The 21389-nt window shown below is 51.9% G+C and overlaps 1 protein-coding gene across 1 annotated transcript in view; it reads left to right on the plus strand.

Moving 5' to 3' along the window:
- The window catches only part of TMEM8B (transmembrane protein 8B), a 41762-nt gene extending 21291 nt beyond the window's left edge, over positions 1 to 20471 (plus strand). The window contains 6 exon segments of the mRNA XM_075067470.1: positions 8981 to 9137; positions 9541 to 9719; positions 10501 to 10506; positions 10508 to 10648; positions 11357 to 11473; positions 19749 to 20471. Of these exon segments, the coding sequence (XP_074923571.1) occupies positions 8981 to 9137; positions 9541 to 9719; positions 10501 to 10506; positions 10508 to 10648; positions 11357 to 11473; positions 19749 to 20084 (936 nt within the window). The 3' untranslated portion in view covers positions 20085 to 20471.
- The last annotated feature ends 918 nt before the right edge of the window (positions 20472 to 21389 follow it).

The following is a 21389-nucleotide window of genomic DNA, read 5'->3' on the forward strand; positions in this document are numbered from 1 at the left end:
AAGTCTCTGAAACAATCCCCTGCTGGGATGGGTCATTCAATCTTTGTTCAGAGCTTCAGTTTGTGAGCAAAGTCCCTCCAGAGGTAGAGCAGGATTGAACCAAGATGGAGGAGTTCAGCTGCCTTTTATAGCCTCTTGCCATGTGGTTTGTGCTTCTTTTGTCCCACCGCAAAACTACCCAGCACGAGGCCTGGAAAACCTGAGTTCTTCTATAGGCCTGTCCCTGCCCTGCTGAGTCACAAGGTATATCTGCTTCTCTCAATGGGTCAATTGTATTAGCTGATGGTCCTTAATAGGCCATCAAGCAGGCCAGGCAGAGCTGATGCCAAATTGTGTGGTGTCACCTAGAAGCACAGCACAAGTGTGAAACACAGGACAGGATAGAGCCAATACTTGTAACTTTTAAAATACAAATAATGATACATGCACCCGACAGCATAATCATAACCAGCAACCCAGAACCATGTCTTAGATACTTCACTTGACCTCCATTGTACAAGATTTGGTGTTCGCCACTATATGACCTGGATTGGAACAATGATCTATACGCTCACAAGCGACAGAGTCCTGTGGCATGTTATGACTAACAGACGTATTGGAGCATGAGCTTTCGTGGTGAATACTCACTTCATTGGATGCACGTAATGGAAAGTTCCAGAGCAGGTATAAATATGCAGGCAAGCATTCGGTTATAGAGATAACGAGTCAGTTTCAATCAGGGAGGATGAGGCCTCTTCTAGCAGTTGAGGTGTGGACATAAGGAGGAGAACTGCTTTTGTAGTCGACTAGCCATGTCACAGTCGAAACGACAGTCTGGACCTATACATTGAATGCTTCCGCTGACGTGGACGTGCAGAATCGTGGAAAAAAACATATCGCTTGCCTCATACCTAATCGTGCAGAACGCAATGCCATCCACAGCCTCAGAACCACGCTGACATCATCAAAGAGGCTGATAAAAAGGAGGTGCGTTGTCATCATGAACAGGTCTGACTACCAAAAGGAGGCCGCCAGAACAAAACTACTCCAAATACAAAATCTTACAGGCCACTTCCCTCAGATCCCATTGAGGAATACACGAAAACTGCACAAATCTACTCAGTACACCACCCTGCACTAACACCAGAAAAATTAACATTCCCTTAGAGGCCCCGCAGGGGTTATTCTATCTACTACCAAGATCCACAAACCCAGAAATCCGGACATCCCCATCATCTCGGGCATTGCACTCTCATGAAGGGGACTATCTGATATCAAGTATCAGAGGGTAGCCATGTAGTCTGGATCTGTAAAAGCAGCAAAGAACTCCTGTGGCACCTTGTAGACTAACAGATGTATTGGAGCATGAGCTTTCATGGGGATATCCACTTTCACGGATGCATGACAAAGTGGTATCTCCCACGAAAGCTCATGCTCCAATACGTCTGTTAGTCTATAAGGTGCACAGACTCTTTCTGCTATCCTGATATTGTGGACTCTCTCTCAGACCCCTATGCCACCAGCACTCCAGCTATCTCCGTGACACCACTGATTTCCTGAGAAAAGATACAATGCATTGTGACCTTCCAAGAAAACATCATCCTAGCCACCAGGGATGTGGGCTCTCACACAAACATAGATTCATAGACTCTAGTGGAAGAGACCTTGAGAGTTCAATCGAGTCCAGTCCCCTGCCCTCATGGCAGGACCAAATACTGTCCAGACCAATCCCTGATAGGACATTTATCTAACCTACTCTTAATATCTCCAGAGATGGAGATTCCACAACCTCCCGAGGCATTATTCCAGTGTCCAACCACCCTGACAGTTAGGAACTTTTTCTAATGTCCAACCTAAATCTCCCTTGCTGCAGTTTAAGCCCATTGCTTCTTGTTCTATCATTAGAGGCTAAGGTGAACAACGTTTCTCCCTCCTCCTTGATGACACCCTTTTAGATACCTGAAAACTGCTACATGTCCCTCTCAGTCTTCTCTTTTCCAAACAAACAAACCCAATCTTTCAGCCTTCCTTCATAGTCATGTTTCTCAAGACCTTTAATCCATTCTTGTTGCTCTTCTCTGGACCCTCTCAATTTCTCCACATCTTTTTGCAATGCGTGTGCCCAAACTGGACACCAATACTCCAGTCGAGGTCTAACCAGCGCAAGAGTAGCAGCAGAAGAAGACTTCTCGTGTCTTGCTCACAACCACACCTGTTAATGCATCCCAGAATCACGTTGCTTTTCTGCAACAGCATCACACTATTGGAACTGATGTTTAGCTTCGTGGTCCACTATAACCCTAGATCCTTCTTTGCCTACTCCTTCCTAGACAGTCTCTTCCCATTCTGTATGTGTGTAACTTATTGTTCCTTCCTAATGGAGCACTTTGCATTTTCTTTATTAAACTTCATCCGGTTTACCTCAGACCATTTCTCCAATTGTCCGGATCATTTTGAATTTTGACCCTGTCCTCCAAAGCAGTAGCAATCCCTTCCCGTTCGGTATCATCTGCAAAACTTAATAAGTTATTATTCTATGCCAACATCTAAGTCATTGATGAAGATATTGAACAGAGCTAGTCCAAAACAGCCCCCTGTGGGAACCCTACTTGTTACACTTCCAGGCAGGATTGGAATCATTAATAACTACTCTCATGAGTACGGTTACAGCCAGTTATGCACTCACCTTATAGTAGCCCCATCTAAATTGTATTTGCCTAGTTTATTGATAAGAATATATTACAAGACCATATCAAATGCCTTACTAAATCTAGGATACCCACATTCACCGCTTCTCCTATATCCACAAGACTCGTTATCCTATCAAAGAAAGCTATCAGATTGGTTTGACACGATTTTTCTTTACAAATCCATGCGGCTATTCCTATCACCTTTACCACCTTCCAAGTGTTTGCAGATGATTCCTTAATTACTGGGTCCATTACCATCCCTGGCACAAAAGTTAAACTAACTGGTCTGTAGTTTCCTGGGTTGTTTTATTTCCCTTTTTATAGATGGGCACTATATTTGCCTTTTCCAGTCTCTGAATCTCTCCCATCACCCTATGACTTTCCAAAAGATATAGCTAGAGGCTCAGATACCTCCTCTATTAGCTCTTGAGGTATTCTAGGATGCATTTCATCAGGCCCTGGTGACTTGCAGGCATCTAACTTTCTAAGTGATTTTAACTTGTTCTTTTTTTATTTTATCTTCTAAACCTACCCCCTTCCCATAAGCATTCACTATGTTAGGCATTCCTTCAAGACTTCTCAGTGAAGGACCAAACAAGAAAGTCAGTTGAGCATCTCTGCCATTTCCAAGTTTCCTGTTACTGTTCTCCCTCCTTACTGAAGCAGTGGGCTTACCCTGTCCTTGGTCTTCCTCTTGCTTCTCATGTATTGATAAAAAGTCTTCTTGTTTCCCTTTATTTCCATAGCTAGTTTGAGCTCATTTTGTGTCTTTGCCTTTCTCATCTTGCCCCTGCATTCCTGTGTTGTTTGCCTATATTCATCCTTTGTAATCTGACCTAGTTTCCATTTTTTATATGACTCCTTTTATTTTTTAGATCATGCAAGATCTCGTGGTTAAGCCAAGGTGGTCTTTTGCCACATTTGTATCTTTCCTACCCAGCGGAATAGCTTGCTTTTGGGCCCTTAATAGTGTCCCTTTGTAAAACTGCAACTCTCCTCAGTTGTTTTTCCCCTCAGTCTTGATTCCCATGGGACCTTAACCTATCAGCTCTCTGAGCTTACCCAAAATCCACCTTCCTGAAATCCATGGTCTCTGTTTTGCTGTACTCCCTTCTACCCTTCCTTAGAATTGCAAACTCTATGATTTCATGATCACTTTCACCCAAGCTGCCTTCTACTTTCAAATTCTCAATGAGTTCCTCCCTATTTGTTAAAATCAACATCCCACACAGAGATGGAATACAAGCTGTCAGAACAGTACCCTGATGATGCCACAGCACAACTTGTTGCTGAGCTCTGTGACTTTATCCTCGCGCACAATTATTTCAAATTTGGTGACAATATATACCTCAGACCAGTGGCACACAATGGGTACCTGCATGGCCCCGCATATATGCCAACATTTTTATGGCTGACCTGGAATAACGCTTCCTCAGCTCTCGTCCACTCACGCCCCTTCTCTACCTGTGCTACACTGATGATATCTTCGTCATCTGGACCCATGAGAAGGAGACTCTGGAAGAATCCACCACGATTTCAACAGCTTTCCACCCCACCATCTACCTCAGTCTGGACCAATCCACACGGGAGGTCCACTTCCTAAACACCACAGTATAAATAAGTGACGGTCACGTTAACACCACCCTATACCGAAAACCCACCGACCGCTATACCTCCAGCTTCCATCCTGGACACACCACATGATCCATTGTCTGCAGCCAAGCGCTGAGTGTGATGGTGCTGCCCGTGGGAGCCAGCTGAGGTCACTCAATAGGGTAACCGCAAACAAAACAGGGCAGACAAACCCCAAACGCTGGTGTTATTCCAATAGTTAGATTTACCAACCAGCACAAAACAGCTTCTACAGTACTTCACTGGTCACTTAGAAGTCCAAACCACCCACCAGTTCCCTTGAAGTGCCCAGCCTCAGGCCTCCGTCCAGACACACCTGTCAAACATATGATGATGATTCCTGAAAATCTTACTTCATCATATAAAAGAAAAGGTTCTTCCAATCCCAAAGGATCAGCCACATACCCAGGTTCAATTATAACTTAGACTTACCCACATTACACGCTACAGCCAATTCTTATTAACTAAGCTAAAATTTATTAGAAAAGAAAAGAGAGAGTTGGTTAAAAAATCCATATATATACCGACTTGAATTCAATTCTTGAGGTTCAGATACATAGTAGAGGTGAGTTTGTAGTAGCCAAAAGTCCTTTTAGAAACAGTCCATAGGTTATAGTTCAATGTCCATATTCAAGGTGGCTCCAGTGAATGGCTGGGGATCTCAATCCTTGTGGTTTAAGATTTCCCCCTCTTGAAACCCAAAGCAGATCTGAGATGAAGAAGGATCGTGTCCCAGGCTTCTTATACATTTCTAGCAGCCTTTTGGCCTGAGAAAACAATAGGCTTAACTCCTTCTCCCAAACATCCTGGCAATTAGCACAGGGTAATTTATCCATTAAACAGTTCAGATACAGGTTTACCACAACCTTCAAAGAGACACATAGACAATGATACTATTTCACTCCAGTGTCTTCCTAAATGTTAATATTCCTTTTTTGCTCTTTGAATTAAAACTATAGCAATAGACAAGACTTGTTTGCTTACATCACAAGACCTGAGCAAACACCTTCCCTTCTACCTGTAACAATGCAGCCTTGCATTTCAGAGCTCTATTTATTTACAGATCTTCCGAACCTGTTTCTCAGTTCACCCATGGGTCAGGTCAGTCTGAGGTAATTAACTCTTTCTGGCTCTGTCACCTTCCAATGAAATATTATATCACACTCATAATGTCACACCCCCAACACAAAATTGATGCAGGAAGGGATGACACAACATCCTGACTGCATCCCAAACGCTCCTCATTCTGGGGTCTGTCTCATTATAGCTTGTACTGGGTTAGAAGCCATATCAATGTATAACAGAAATGTTTTACCAAACTCATGTTCAATAACATGATTGAATCTCATTACAAACTCAAGGTAAAACTTAGTTAGAACAATAGTGGATTGGATCTGCTCTTGCAGCAGGATTCCTGTATATCTCACATGATATTGCCAAGAACTAAAGAACAGAGCTACTTTGTCCATGCAAGCTCTGGCAAACGTTTGGAACCCAATTAATATCAAGTCAATGTAGATATTAATGTTGTTCACAGTACAGGAATTTTAGCATTTAGCCATGCAAGCAATATGATAGTGTGCCTCAGTTTCCCTTTTTATACAACACATCAAGTCTGGAATGTTTTTTCTCCTGTGAGAAGTTCTAACACTGTTTACAGGCATTAACAGTGCAACATTAGCATTACAAGGCCTTTTAACATAAGGTGTGTTCCTTATGTATCACTTTCAACATTTAAGGGTGTGACGATGTGCTTCTGGCGGGACCCAACTGTGACGATGTGGTTCTGGCGGAACCCAACTGAGGTGGCAAATCAGGACCAATTGCTCAAACAGGGCAGTCACAGCCCAAGGCTGGGGTTTATCCACCTCTAAGGCAAACCAATCCAGCCAGACAAAAATGACTTCGGTTTCACTCCCCCGGCTAACCGCAAGTCCCACAAGCAATTTCCTTAGAGACTCCAGTCTTCCAGTATCACCACCAGCGCCACCCGTCCTGGGGATGAATGTTTATGAAAACCAACACCCCAGTAAAAGAAAAAGGTTCTCTCGATCCCAAAGGACCAAGCCCCAGACCCAGGTCAATATACACATTAGATCTTACCCACAAATCACTCTGGTGCCAATCCTTTAGAATCTAAAATCTAAAGGTTTATTCATACAAAGGAAAAGATAGAGATCAGAGCTAGAATTGGTTAAATGGAATCAATTCCATCCAGTAATGGCAAAGTTCTTAGTTCAGGCTTGTAGCAGTGATGGAATAAACTGCAGGTTCAAATCAAGTCTCTGGAGTACATCCCAGCTGGGATGGGTCATCAGTCCTTCGTGCAGAGCTACAGCTTGTAGCAAAGTCCCTCCAGAGGTAAGAAGCAGGATTGAAGACAAAATGGAGATGAGGCCTCTGCCTTATATAGACTTTTCCAGGTGTAAGAACACGTCTTTGTTCCTACTGTGGAAAGTTACAGCAAAATGGAGTTTGCAGTCACATGGGCCAGTTTCTGCACACCCTGCTGAGTCACAAGGCGGATCTGCCTCCTCTCAATGGGTAATAGTGTAGTTAATGGTCCTTAATGGCCCATCAAGCAGGCTAAGCTGAGCTGACACCAACTTGTCTGGGGCTTACCCAGAACTGCAGCACCAATTTGAAATACAGACAGCATACAGCCAATATTCATAACTTCAACTACAAAATGATACAGACATACAGACAGCATAATCATAACAGTAACCCGTAACATGTCTTAGACACCTTATATGACCCCTTTACATAGGATTTGGTGCCACTGCAGAACCTTGGTTGCAACCATGTTCTATATGGTCCCAGTTTATATCAATAATGTCACCCAACTGAGAGTGCCAAATCAGGACCAATTGCTCAAACAGGGCAGTCACAGCCCAAGGCTGGGGTTTTTCCACCTCTAAGGCAAACCAAACCAGCCAGACAAAAGGATTCGGTTTCACCCCACTGGCTAGCCACAAGTCACACAAGCAATTTCCTTAGACACTCCAGTCTCTCAGTATCACCACCAGTCCCACACGTCCTGGGATGATGGTTGTGAAAACCAACACCCCAGTAAAAGAAAAGGTTCTCTCGATCCCAAAGGACCAAGCCCCAGACCCAGGTCAATATGTTTATTAGAGAATATTTAAATAAGGATGATACACAGAGTTTGGCATGTCAGTCATTAGTCATCGGGGGCAACACACAGAGTATGGGGACGCTGGTATTTGGTTATGGGTTAGCATATAGTACATACAGTCTGTAATGTCCCAATGCGGGGTGTACGGTGGGTGGGGTCAAAGTATAGTAGGGAGCAGTGAGGGTACATCGCTCATCTAATGGGTTACACATAGTCATGATTAGAGCAAGCAGGCTGGGTAATGGGGACAGGGTGACTCTCACGAGGTGGAATCCAGATCGGTGGGTTCAGGACTCAGGGGATGTAGTTTAGTAGGGGGGTTGTAAGGGTTCCCCCTCCCCGCGTGGGTGCGTGGAGCCACATCGGCTCACTCCTAGTACTGGCAGTGGCCGGTGATGTGTTCGGTGTAGATGTCCCTGGACCACCGGATAGTGTCCGAGACCATCAAACGTCTCATGAGTCGTGCATAGCGACGGCCCACCCACAGGCCCTAAGTACACGTTCGTTACGGGTCCCAGGCGCCTAGCGCCCCGACGATCAGGGCGTCGGTGTAAACCTCGTAGCCCTTTGCCCGCAAGGTGTCAGTCAAGGGGCCATATTTTTCGAGTTTACGGGCTCGGGTTTCGCGGAACGCCGGGGTCCTGTTCTCGAATGGAATCGTCACGTCGATGAGGATGATCTTTTTCCGCTCCGTGTCCGTGACGACGATGTCTGGGCACAGCAGGCTGTCGGTGTCGGGGATGGTGCGGTTGACTGCAATCTCCCGAGGTGTGGGGCGATGGCCTTCACTAGGCGGTCCAGCAAAAAAACTTCAGGACCAGACTTCAAAGAGAAACTGCTGAGCTTCAGTTCATCTGCAAATTTGACACCATCAGCTCAGGATTGAACAAAGACTGTGAATGGCTTGCCAACTACAGAACCAGTTTCTCCTCCCTTGGTTTTCACATCTCAACTGCTAGAACAGGGCCTCACCCTCCCTGATTGAACTGACCTTTTTATCTTCAGACTGATTCTGGTCTGCATAGTCATACCTGCCTCTGGAAATTTCCATTACATGCGTCTGACGAAGTGGGTGTTCACCACGAAAGCTCATGCTCCAATGTGTCTGTTAGTCTGTAAGGTGCCACAGGACTCTGTTGCGTTTTACAGCTCCAGACTAACACGACCACCCCTCTGATCCGGTACAGTCACAGTTCATATTAATAGCATCACACAGGACTGGAGATATCCTTTCCTCCCAGGAAAGACAAGGCCTCTGAGTGTCAGTCTCTGTCCTCGTGTGTATGTCTGAGGTCAGTGCCAGAGCAAGGCGGCATCAGCGTGGGTTTGGGGCCCTGCTGGCTGGTGGTGGGTGACTCATTGACTTGGCATCTCTGGCAGGTGCTGGGCGGTGGTACGGTGCCCATGGCCTGGCCCTGGCACCCGACGTGTGGCAGGCTTGGGGGGCTGGGCATGGGGAGGCCAGGGGAGTGGCAGCATCTGTTGCATGAGTCTCGCGCCCCCTGTACCGCTCCTGTCTCCTCCCCCACACTGATGCCAGGCTGTGCGTGGCAGGTTTGAGCCCTGCGCTAACGTGACAGCGGAGGTGTATTTACGGACCTACCTCTCCCCCTGCATCGACGACTGCGGCCCCTACGGCCAGTGCAAGCTGCTGCGCACCAACAACTACCTGTATGCAGCCTGCGAGTGCAAAGCAGGTGAGTGCAGTGGGGGCAGGTGAGGGGGGAAGGGCAGGTGAGGGGTGGGTGAGGGCAGGGGAGGGAGGTGGGGGTGAGTGAGGGCACTGGGGTCAGGTGAGGGGGTGTGGCAGGTGAGGGAGATGGGGGGTGCATGGGGGCAGCCTCCCAGGACCGCTCCACAGAGTCTAGGATCGGCCCCCGGCAGCACGTTGCCCCCCTGTACCCACTCACATTACTACCTGGCTGAGCCGTGTGGCTGAAGTGTCCGTCGCAGGCGGCCCCGGTACCCCCGTGTGGCCCCAGGACCCCCAGCCTGGCAGCCCCGCTCCCTAAGCCCCGGCGCCGCTGAGGCAGGCCTGGGTCCCCACTGCCTGCGATATGGCCCCCACCTCCCGCCCCAGCTGACGGGTCCTCGCCGCAGGCTGGAACGGCTGGGGCTGCACGGACAGCGCCGAGGCCTTTTCCTACGGCTTCCAGCTCCTGGCCACGCTGCTGCTCTGCCTCAGCAACCTCATGTTCGTGCCGCCCGTGGCCATCGCCCTGCGCAGCCACTACCTGCTCGAGGCCTCAGTCTATGTCTTCACCATGTTCTTCTCCACCGTGAGTCGGGGCCGCGGCACCTCCGGGGCTGGGAGAGCCGGGCACGGGACGGGCCTTACCCAGATCCGGGCGTGGGCGGGGGACGGGCCTTACCCAGAGCCGGGCGTGGGCGGGGGACGGCCCTTGACCATAGAGCCACGGCGTGGGATGGAGCCTTACCAGATCCGGGGCGTTGGTGCGGGGGACGGGCCTACCCAGAGCCAGGCGTGGATATGGGCCTTAGCCCAGATCCGGGCGTTGGTGCGGGGGACAGGCCTTACTCCAAGAGCCGGGAAAGGTGGGATGGGCTTATCCAGAGCGGGCGTGGGCGGGGATTGGGCCCTTACCTCAGAAGCGGAGTGGGATGGGCCTTACCTCAGATCGCGGAGCGGTGGGGGACGGGCCTTACCTCAGAGACCGGGATGCGGCAGGGGATGGGCCTTATCTTAGAGCCGCGTGGGCGGGGACAGGTCTTACCCTAGAGCTGGGCGTGGACGGGCTTTCACCCAGAGCCGGGCGTGGGATCGGCTTCACCCAGGCCGGCATGGCTGGGGACAGACCGTGAGGGCTGGGCAGGGAGGCCAGTGGGAGGCCAGTCGGTGGCTGAGAAGGGAGAGCGAGCAGTGATGGGTGCTGTCGCTGAGAGGGCTGGGTCAAGGAAAGGCAGTGGGAACACTGGGCAGGGAAGGCGGTGGGGGCTTGCCCTCCAGGGGCTTGGAAGGGGTGGAAGGCAGTGGGGGCGGCCGCTCAGGGGCTGGGTAGGGGCAGGGGACGGCGGGGGGGCTGACCGGTCTCTCCCCAGTTCTACTCACGCCTGCGACCAGCCGGGCATCGCCGTGTTCTGCATCATGGAGTACGATGTGCTGCAATTCTGCGACTTCCTCGGGTCCCTCATGTCCGTCTGGGTCACCGTCATCGCCATGGCACGGCTCCAGCCCCTTGCCAAGCAGGTGAGAGGGGGCAGCTCTGCCCCCAGGACCCCGTCTCCCCTCCCGGACCCCTGCCCCTTGCCCCCTGGGACTCCTGTGTGTCCCTCCGGGACTCCTGCCCCCCCGAGACCTCTGCCTCCCCAGATCCTTGCTCTCCCCCAGGCACCCTGCATCCCCACAGGACCCCTGCCCCCACGAGAACTCTGCCTCCCCAGACCCTTGCTCTCCCCCAGGACCCTGTCATCCCCTCCAGGACTCCTGCCCTCCTGGGCACCCTCATGCCACCCGCCGCAGGCTGGCATGTCGCTCCTGGGTAGGAGCCAGCACCTCCTGCAGCCCTGGGGAGACGCAGTAGCCAGGGAATGGCCCCTGGAAGTCAGCATCAGAGGGGCTTAGCTCAGCTGGGGCGTGGGTGAACCCCGGACACAGGCCAGGTGGTGGGAGCTGGGACCCCGATCCCTGGTCTCCTCAGCCCCCTATTTCCCCTCGTCCCTCTGTGCCCAGCCGCAGCCCTCGGACCCAGGTGCTGGCACACTGGCCAGTGCGCTGCAGCTCGGGCTCTGCCCCGTGGGCGCCGGCAGGCCTGGCAAAGCTGGTTGTGCTGTTCCTGCCCAGCCAGCCTGGGGCTGCGTGTCCCAGACCCCTTGCCCTCAGTCCCACCCCACCCCTGCCCCAGGGGGCTCGTATGTCGTTCGCCCCCGCGCTAACCCTGCCTGCTCTCCGTGCCAGGTGCTGTACCTGCTGGGCGCCATGCTGCTCTCTATGGCCCTGCAGCTGGACCGCCACGGGCTCTGGAACCTCCTTGGACCCAGCCTCTTTGCCGTGGGGATCATGGCCGTCGCCTGGGTGAGGCCCATGAGGTGGAGTTGGGGGGGGAACTGGGAGCTACAGAGGCTGCTGCCCCCCACCACTGAGTCCCCTGCCCCGCTCAGCTCCCCCTTCTGTGAGCTTCTCCTGCAGCTCCACTCTTCCAGCTGCACCCGTTCAGTGCTTTCCTGAAGTGTCTCCCCCCCAGGCTCTCGGGTCCTGTCCGGCAGCTGCCCCTCCATTTCTCCCCCCGCATCCGCTCTGTGCCCCTCCCCCCACACTCCTCCCCCATCCCCTCTCGTCCCTGCCCTTGCAGCAACCCCCTTGCTTTCCAACCCCGGCTTCCCAAACCCCCATCCATCCTGTGCCCCTTCCCCATCCCCTCAGGTCCGCTGCTCTGCCAGCATCCCCCCGCTCCCCCCCATTCTATCTGTGCCCTGTTCCCCCATCCCCTCTGACCCTGCCCTGCAGCATCCCCCCCCGATGTCCAACCCCCCATCTATCCTGTGCCCCCCCTCCCTCTCATCCCTGCCCTGCCGCAACCCCCTGCTTCCAACCCCCGCTTCCAACCCGCCCATCATGATCCTGCTGCCCCTCCCCATCCCCTCATGGTCCCTTGCTCGTGCAGCATCCCCCCGCTTCCAACCCCCCATCTGATCCTGTTGCCCGTTCCCCCATCCCCTTCGTCCCTGCCTGGAGCATCCCCCTGCTTCCACCTCCATCCATCCTGTGCCCCCTTCCCCCATCCCCTCTCGTCCCTGCCCTGCAGCATCCCGCTTCAACCCCCATGCCATCCTGTGCCCCTCTCCCACAACTTCTTCCCCATCTGGTTCGGTCATGCCAGAAGCTTCCCCCGCTTCACCGATGCCCCTCCCACCATCCCCTCGGGTCCTGCCCTGCAGGCATCCCCCTGCTTTCAAGCCCCTCCATCCGTGTGCCACCCACCATCCCCTCGGAGTCCCCTGGGTGACGATGGGGTTTCTGGCAGGACCAAACTGAGAGTGCCAATTCAGGACCCGATTGCTCAAACAGGCAGTCACAGCACCAAGGCTGGGTTTTTCCACCTCTAAGGCAAACCCAAACCAGCCAGATTGAAAGGACTTCGGTTTCACCCCACGGACTAACCACAAGTCACACAAGCTTTTCCTTAACACTCCAGGACTCCCCGTATCACCACCAGTCCACACGTCCTGGGATGAATGATTAGTGAAAACCACACCCCAGTAGAAAGAAACAAGGTCTCTCGATCCCAAAGACCAAGCCCCAAGACCCAGGCAATATGTTATGTTAGACAATAAAAATTTAAATAAGGGATGATACACAGAGTTTGCATGTCATCATAGTCATCGGGGGCACAGCACAAGAGTATGGGGGACGCTGGTTATTGTTATGGGTTAGCATATAGTACATACAGTCTGTAGTTCCCCATCAGAGGTTGTAAGGTGGGTGGGGTCAAAGTACAGCTAGGGGAGCAGTGAGGGTACAGTCGCTCATCTAAGGGTTACACATACTCATGATTAGAGAAGCAGGCCGGGTAATGGACAGGTGGCCCTCACGAGGTGGATGCCAGATCGGTGGGTTCAGACCAGGATGTAGTTTAGTAGGGAGGTTGTAAGGTTTCCCCTCCCCCCCGTGGGCGTGGAAGGCCACATCGGCTCACCCTAGTACTGCAGGGCCGGTGATGTGTTCGTGTAGATGTCCTGGACCAACCAGATAGGTCGGGACCATTCCCAACGTCTCATGAGTCGTCGCATCGCGGCCCACGCCACAGGCCCTAAGTACACGTTATTCAGGGTCCCAGGCACCTTGCGCTCCCCGACGATCAGGGGTCGTCAGATCTTTACCCACAAATCACGCTGTTGGCCAATCCTTTAGAATCTAAATCGAAGGTTTATTCATCAAAGGAAAAAGATAGAGATGAGAGCTAGAATTGGTTAATAAATCAGTTCCATCCAGCTAATGGCAAAAGTCCTTACGTTATCAGGCTTTAGAGCAGTGATGGAGTACACTGCAGGTTAAATCAAGTCTTGGGAACATCCCCAGCATGGATTGGGTCATCAGCCCTTTGTTGAGCTTCGTATGTAGCAGTCCCCTCCAAGTAAGAGCAGATGAAAAGCCAGATGGAGATGAGGCATCAGCCTTATATCGGCTTTTCCAGGTGGAAGAACACTCCTTTGTTCCTACGTGGAAAGTTACGAGCAAAATGGAGTCTGCAGTCACAATGGGGCCAGTCCCTGCACACTCTGCTGAGTTACAAAGCGTATCTGCCTTCTCTCAATGGGCCATGTGTGAGGGTGATGCGTCCTTAATGGCCATCAAAGCAGGCTAAGCTGAGCTGCACACCCAGCCTGTCTGGACTTTTTCCAGTACACAGAACAAGCTTTGAAAGTACAGACAGTACACAAGCAAATATTTAACTTCAACTACATAATGATACAGACATACAGACAGCATAATCATAACCAGTAACCCGTAACCTGCGTCTTAGGACACCTTATATGACCCCCTTACATAGGATTTGGCTGATTGCCACTACGGACCTTGGTTGCAACCCATGTTCTATATGGGCCCAGTTTATATCAATACGTACACACCCCAACGGCAAAGCATTGATTGCAGGGAAGGTGAACACAGACATCACTGACTGCATTCCCAAAAGCCTCCCCATCGCTGGTTCTGTCTCACAACAGCCGTGTTGGGTTAGAAGCCATATCAGTGATTAACAGAAATGGTTTATCAAAGTCATGTTCAATAAACATGAATTGAATCTTCTTTACAAAACTCGAGGTAAAAACGTTAGTTGAACAACAGTGATTGGATTCTTGCTCTTGCAGCAGGATTCCTGTAGGTCTCATATGATCCTGCAAGAGCTAGAAACTAGCTATTTATCATATACAAGCTCTTGCGATGTGGAACCCAAATATAAGCATCGAACGTCAATGTTAGCTATTAAAGTTGTTCACGTGTAGGAGGTCTTGGCATTTAGCATGCAACAATAGGGTGGTGTGCCTCAGTTTCCCTTTCACAGCAGCACATCAGGTCTGAATGTCTTTTCCCTGTGAAAGTTTCGAATACTGTTACAGCACTAGCGTGAAACGATTAGTACAGCAAGGCCTTTTAGGCATAAGGTTTGTTCTCATCGTGCTGCTTCACCCCCGCTCAAGGGAACTTCAAAGGACTGGGGCACTGTACTTCTTTACAATTCTTGGATAAACAGCAACACATTATTACAAAAATCACCATAGCAATTAACAAATTCATTGCAAGTTGTCCCATCTCAATCAGTTTGTTCATGCCCCACCTTTGCTTCAATACCATTGGGGTTTTGACATTTTTAGGGTTAACCTGTTGGCTGCCTTTGCAAATTTTAGTGTTTCTCTTTTCTCTCGATCAAACCCCTGATTCCTCTTGCTTAATCAAATCACTGCTGATGGGTTGGGCTCTCTTTGCTAACACTATTACGCAAGTCTTTCTTCTTCCTGCAGCCAGAGTCATTTGTCATTAACACAAACACCGCTTTTACTTCTTAGCTGCCACCAATTTAATGTGCCGCTTCGTTACAGAGATACCACACAAATCCAAAGGGTTTGAGGGTGAGAGTTTGTTTGCTCCCCCTGCAGTCCTCAAGCCCTGTATCCATAAAACTATTCTGCTTTTAACAGCGAGATAACCCAATCTGTTCTCAGACCCTGAAGCACAGGCTGCTCACTCCAGAATCAGCATGGAGACAGTCCTGTCCCAACACCATTGTCCTCCCAACAAGCTGGCCACACACAGCCACTTGGTCATAGGGCTGCTCAACTTTCTTAACAGCTTCTACTCCATCTGAGACCTTCTCAAAGCTCCCCCCACTGGATCTTTCCAAAGGAAAGTCAGTGGATCCATTCACAGCAGAAAATGTCTGGCTGTTAGGCACTGAGACTTCCTTGATTAAATCACTTTCACACCCTGCAGTTGTACCAAACTGCCTGCACAGGTTACCAGGAGGATTTCTTTCCTCAGCAGTTTTTCTAAGCAACAATTCACCCCTTACAGACATTCTGCTCTTACCCTCTTCACCTAGGGCTTGCTCTAAAGGAACACTTTCCTCATCCACAACAGACTCTTTTTGGCCCATCAGGCAGATTTCTACCCACTTCCCTTTCAGGCAAACGTATAGACTTACTAGATAAAAGTTTAGGGGTTCTCTCCTTCCCTCTGCAACTTTCCTCATAGTCAGTGGCAACCTGCACATTGTCAGCCTCAACACACACAAGTTTAGGCATCTTTTCCTCCATTTTACAAGTTGTTAAACTGTAAGTAGATAACACAATTAAATCACCTTTCTGCTCTCCTTGTGCCCTGGCTAGGGTATCACCCTGATCAGACAGAGTTGCTACACCCTTTTCCAGCCACACATTAGCAACTGGCAAACTACAAGCACCAGAATTGTCTGGTCTCTGGGATTTTGCTATGACACTAACTGGATGCAACCTAGTCACAGTGCCAGTCTCCCCAGCAGACACAAACTTAGGACCATTCCCTTCCTGGGCTTTAGTTGAATCCAGAACCAACTCTGAGACAACTGCACTATTCTGAACCCTGACAGGCTGAAAGGCACCTTCTGTCTGCTCTACAGACACACAAAAGACAGAGACACATTCTCCTTCACCAGAACACACAGCTTGGGATTTCCTTTCCCTTGTCCCAGCACACAGGGCTGTTCACAGACAACTGCTTGGAGACCGAGGTAACTTCCTCCATAGGCAAGTCAATACCCCTGACAGACACAGGCACATTTCCTTCACTGTCACAATTCTCCACACAGGTAACAGGTAAGGGATAGGGACACTCACCTTCCACTATCCTTCTCTTCCCAAGCTGCTGACTAGACAAAACCATCAGCTCACAAGGCTGCCTAGGCTCATCCAGACTTTCCCTACCAGGCATATTGCCACTCCCAACAAATAAGCTGCTGCTTGTCTCACTACACTGAGATACTTCCAGCAAATCACAGTTACCCTTTTTAGGTTCACTTTTACAAGCTGTACTAGCCACCAATCCATCACCCATCACAAATCTACCCTTTCCTTCCTCAATTAGGGCTTCCACCAGACCATTTACTTGAATCTGCTCCTGAGAAACATTTTCCTCCCCAATGAGATCTTTTTGCTCTTGATCTAACTCCAGATTCACTCCTGAGACATCAGACAGACATTCACAAACTCCACTCACAGACACACTGCTTTCTTGCACAGACAAACCTTTGGAGCAACCCTCCTCATGCAAACCCTTGCCCACAATAGACACAGGTGTAAGATCATTCCTGTCCTGTGACTGGCTACCTGAATTGAACAAAGCTTTAACATTTTCCCCAATTAAAAGATCTTTAGGCAATAACTTCCTTACCCCAGCTATAACTTCATGCTTAGCCCCATTCCAATCGAGGTGGATTCTGGCTAAAGGCACACGGACAGTAAACTCATAGAGGATCACAAGATTTACACTCTGATTTGGTAAATAATCTTCCTCTTTGACCAGATCTGCTTTAACCAGAGTGATGTTAGATGCCATAATTTGCCCTAAACAGCTTTTACCATTGACTTTTACACTCTCTATGAATTTTCCATTACCACTTCCATACATAGCACTGGCACAATTTATGGAGCCACCTTCTACTGAACACACAGTATTAGCATTGACATAAAAGGTGGCAGTGTTGGGGTACATTTGGTTACACCCAGACAACTGCTCAGAGTTATACAACATACCAACATTGTTATAAACTGGACTTTCAAGAGGATATAGTTTCTGCTGTTCTTCCCTTGCTTTTTTGACTTGGAGCCGAAGTCTGGCAGTTTCTTGTTGCATCTTGTGAGTCTCCTGTTCCAACTCCTGTTGCCTTGGTCAAGCTTTCTCCTCAGCAGCCAGCAGCTCTTCCTCTCTCTCTCAGCAGCCTCTTTCTCCAGCTGGGCCAACGTTTGCTTCTCTTTCATTTGAATTTCTGCCCGTTTTTGCTCATATTCAAACTGCAGGCTATCCATCAGGGCTTGCAGTTTCATTGCTTTTGCTGATGCTTTCTGGCTCATGGTCACTGATCTTTAGCCAACCAAACTCTCAATACCAAAATTCCAATTTGGATAGCGTGGGGTTCTGACCCAAAGCTTAATTGACCTGGTTCTGTGGATCCTAGCACGACTATGCCACTGTGACGATGTGGTTCTGGCGGGACCCACCTGAGAGTGCCAATTCAGGACCAATTGCTCAAACAGGGCAGTCACAGCCCATGGCTGGGGTTTTTCCACCTCTGAAGGCAAACCAAACCAGCCAGACAAAAACTTCGGTTCACCCACTGGCTAACCGCAAGTCACACAACCAATTTCCTTAGACACTCCAGTCTCCCAGTATCACACCAGTCCCACACGTCCTGGGATGAAGTTATGAAAACCAACACCCAGGAAAAGAAAAGGTCTCTCAATCCCAAAGGACCAACCCCAGACCCGGTTCATATACATCAGAATCTTACCACAAATCCACGCTGTGCCATATCCTTTAGAATCTAAAATCTAAAGGTTTATTCATAAGGAAAAAGAGTAGGATTGAGAGCTAGAATGCTTGTTAAATGGAATCAAGTTACATACAGTATGGGCAAAGTCCTTAGTTCAGCTGATTAGCATGGATGGAGTAAACTGCAGGTCAAATCAAGTCTCTGGAGAACATCCCCGCTGGGATGGGTCATCAGTCCTTGTGGCAGAGCTTAGTTTGTAGCAAAGTCCCTTCCAGAGGTAAGAAGCAGGATTGAGACAAGATGGAGATGAGGCCTCTCGCCTTATATAGGCTTTTCCAAGGTGTAAGGACACTTCTTTGTTCTTACTGTGGAAAGTTCAGCAAAATGGGAGTCTGCAGTCACATGGGCCACCCTGTTTCTGCACACTCCTGCTGATTACAAGCGTATCCGCCTCCTTCAATGGTCAGTTGTGTAGTGATGGTCCTTAATGGGCATTAAGCAGGCTAAGGCAGAGCTACACCAACTTGTTCATGGATCATTCCAGTAACACAGCACAAATTTTGAAATACAGACAGTACCAGCCAATATTCATAACTTAAGACTACAAAATGATACAGACATACATGACAGCATAATCATAACCAGTAACCCGTAACCTGGTCTTAGACACCTTATATGACCCCCTTACATAGGATTTGGTGCCACTACAGGACCTTGGTTGCAACCCATGTTCTATATGGTCCCAGTTTATATCAATAATCACACCCTGCTTCTGCAGCATCCCCGTTTCCAACCCCCCATCCATCTTTGTTTTTTATGCCCTCCCCCATCCCCTCTCATTCCCTGCCCTCAGCATCCCCCCGCTCCAACCCCCATCCATCCTGTGCCCCCCCCATCATCCTTTGGTCCCTGCTTGCAGCATCCCCGCCGTTCCAACGCCCCCATCCGTCCTGTGCCCTCCCCCCATCCCCTCTCATCCCTTGGCCTTGCGCATCCCCCCGCTTCCAACCCCCCATCCATCTCACTTGTGCCCCCCCATATCCCGTTGGGTCCTGCTCTGCAGCATTGCCCCCTTGCTCCAACCCCCCATCCATCCGTTGCCCCTTCCCCCATCGCCCTCTCATCCCTGCCCTGCAGCATCCCCCTGCTTCCAACCCCCCATCCTATCCCTTGTGCCCCTCCCCATTCATCCCCTCTTCATCCCTGCTCTGCAGCAGCCCCCTCGTTCCAACCCCCATCCATCTGTGCCCCTCTCTCCACACTTCTCCCCCATCTGGTTCTGGTCCTGCCCAGCAGCTTCCCCCCCCCCCCTTCCATCTATGCCCTCCCTCCGTAGTGCGCTGCCTAACCCTCCCGTATCCCCTCGGTCCGTGCTCCGGTGTTGCAGCATCCTTCCCCCACTTCTTCCCGCCCATCCACCCTTGCTTTCCTCCTCCCACACTCCTCCCCATTTCGCTTCGGTCCTGCCGCAGCCCCCCCACCGCTCCCGCCGATCCACCCTGTGCCCCTCCCCCCACACTCCTCGCCGCGCGTCCCTCTCTTTCCCTGCCCTGCAGGCATCCCCCCCAACTTTCCGACCCCCATCTTCCTGTTGCCCCTCCTGCTGTACACTCCTTCCCCCAGTGCGCTGTTGGGTGCCGCGTGCGCGCGTGTCGAGGCGATCGCTGCAACCAGTGGCCCCCCCCCAGTGATCCCCTGGGGGTCCCCCCTGCAGTCCATCCCCCCCCACTCAACCCCCCATCCATCCTGTGCCCCTCCCCCCACACTCCTCCCCCATCCCCTCGGGTCCCTGCCCGGCGGTGTCTCACCCCGTTTCTTGCCCCACAGACAGCGCGCAGCATCCGCCGGCGTCACTGCTACCCTCCCACGTGGCAACGCTGGGCCTTCTACCTGTGCCCGGGCGCGCTGATCGCGGCGGGCGCCGTGCTGCTCTACGCCTGCGTGGAGACGGAGGAGAACTACTTCTACATCCACAGCATCTGGCACATGCTGATCGCGGGCAGCGTGGGCTTCCTGCTGCCGCCACGCCCCAAGCCTGCCGGGTGCCTGGGCCCCCTGTCCCGCCACAAGGGCTGTGGCTACCAGCTCTGCATCAACGAGCAGGAGGAGCTGGGGCTGGTGGGCCCTGCCACGGCCTCCATCAGCAGCGTCTGTGCCAGCTGACAGTGCCACGCTCACCTGGCCTCTGCAGGCACCACGCTAGGGGCGACAGACAGAGCCCAGCCCCCCGACGGACTCACACTGAGGGGCATCCCCACCCCCAGCCATAGACACCAGCCAGAGCCCCATGGCACCCCCGGGTGGTCTCTGCCTGCTGCTGCCCCACCGACTGGCTCAGCCCTCTGCTCACGGTGACTGGGCTGCAAATCCCCTGCTTGGGGCACTTATGGGGCTGCCACGGGGCAACACGCCAAGCCCAGCACAGCCTGGCTCCCTGCCCATGCCAGGGCACCTGTCTCCTGGGCCAGGGCTCTGCTGTGTAATGGCAATTACAGCCCCGTGGAACTTGGGTCCCTGGTGTCGGTGCAGCTCCATTCCGCCGGGCAGGGCAGCCAAGGATGCTGGGAGCTGCCCACTGCTCTGGGGGTGCTGCCAAGGCCTGAGGGAGGAAAGGCTGGAAAACTGGATGCAGACGCAGGCAGCGTGGCCCTGGGCTGAGCCAGGGCAGGAGGCAGGGGCCGTGCTACTCCTGCGTGGAGAGCTGGCTCCCAGCTGCATGGGGGCACCCTGGGCGAGTGCAGGGCTGGGAGCCCGAGGGCAGGGGCTGGAACGGGACCAGCAGATACAGCGACCGAGCAGCCAGATGATCCTGCCAGGCTGGGCTCCGGGTGGCACTGAGCCACAGGCAACCCCATTGCCCTGCTCTGGCAGCAGGCCAGGGCCCTGGGGACCTGCTGCCCCCATGGCCTTGGGCTGCCAAAGGCCTCCGGCAGGCCCCAGATGCGTCAGTATCACGCCCAGGCTGTGATGCACACAGCTGTGCTGGGCATCTGGGCTCCCCATACAATGGGGCAGAGACGGGCACCAAGTCCAGGGAGGTGTCTAGTGCCCCACACATGGGCACCGCCCAGAGGGAGCCGCTCTCGCCTGCTGGCCCAGTGACCCCGCTCAAAGCCCCTTCCCCCGGGGACAGCCGCGCGCCCAGGCAGGAGCAGCCACCCCTCCTGTCAGCACCGACACCATAGCACAGCACAGCCTGGCCCAAGAGCCTCCATGCAGCCCTGCCCCTCGATGCCCCCTTGGAACATCACATGGGGGAGACTGAGGCCGAGGGAAGGCCTGAGAGATGGTGGGAATGGAACCCAGGTGTCCGGGCTCCCTCCCTACTCCCCGTAAGCACTGGGCCACCCCTTGGCCCCTGAGACAGGCATGTCTAGATCCCAGAGCAGCGGGCACCACCCCAGCCAGGGGGAAGGGCAGGGGTTACAGCAGCTTGGGGGCAGGTGGCCAGGCAACCGGGGCTGGTCC

Source organism: Chelonoidis abingdonii, chromosome 6 (assembly GCF_003597395.2).
Source record: "Chelonoidis abingdonii isolate Lonesome George chromosome 6, CheloAbing_2.0, whole genome shotgun sequence".
Classification (NCBI taxonomy): Eukaryota; Metazoa; Chordata; order Testudines; family Testudinidae; genus Chelonoidis; species Chelonoidis abingdonii.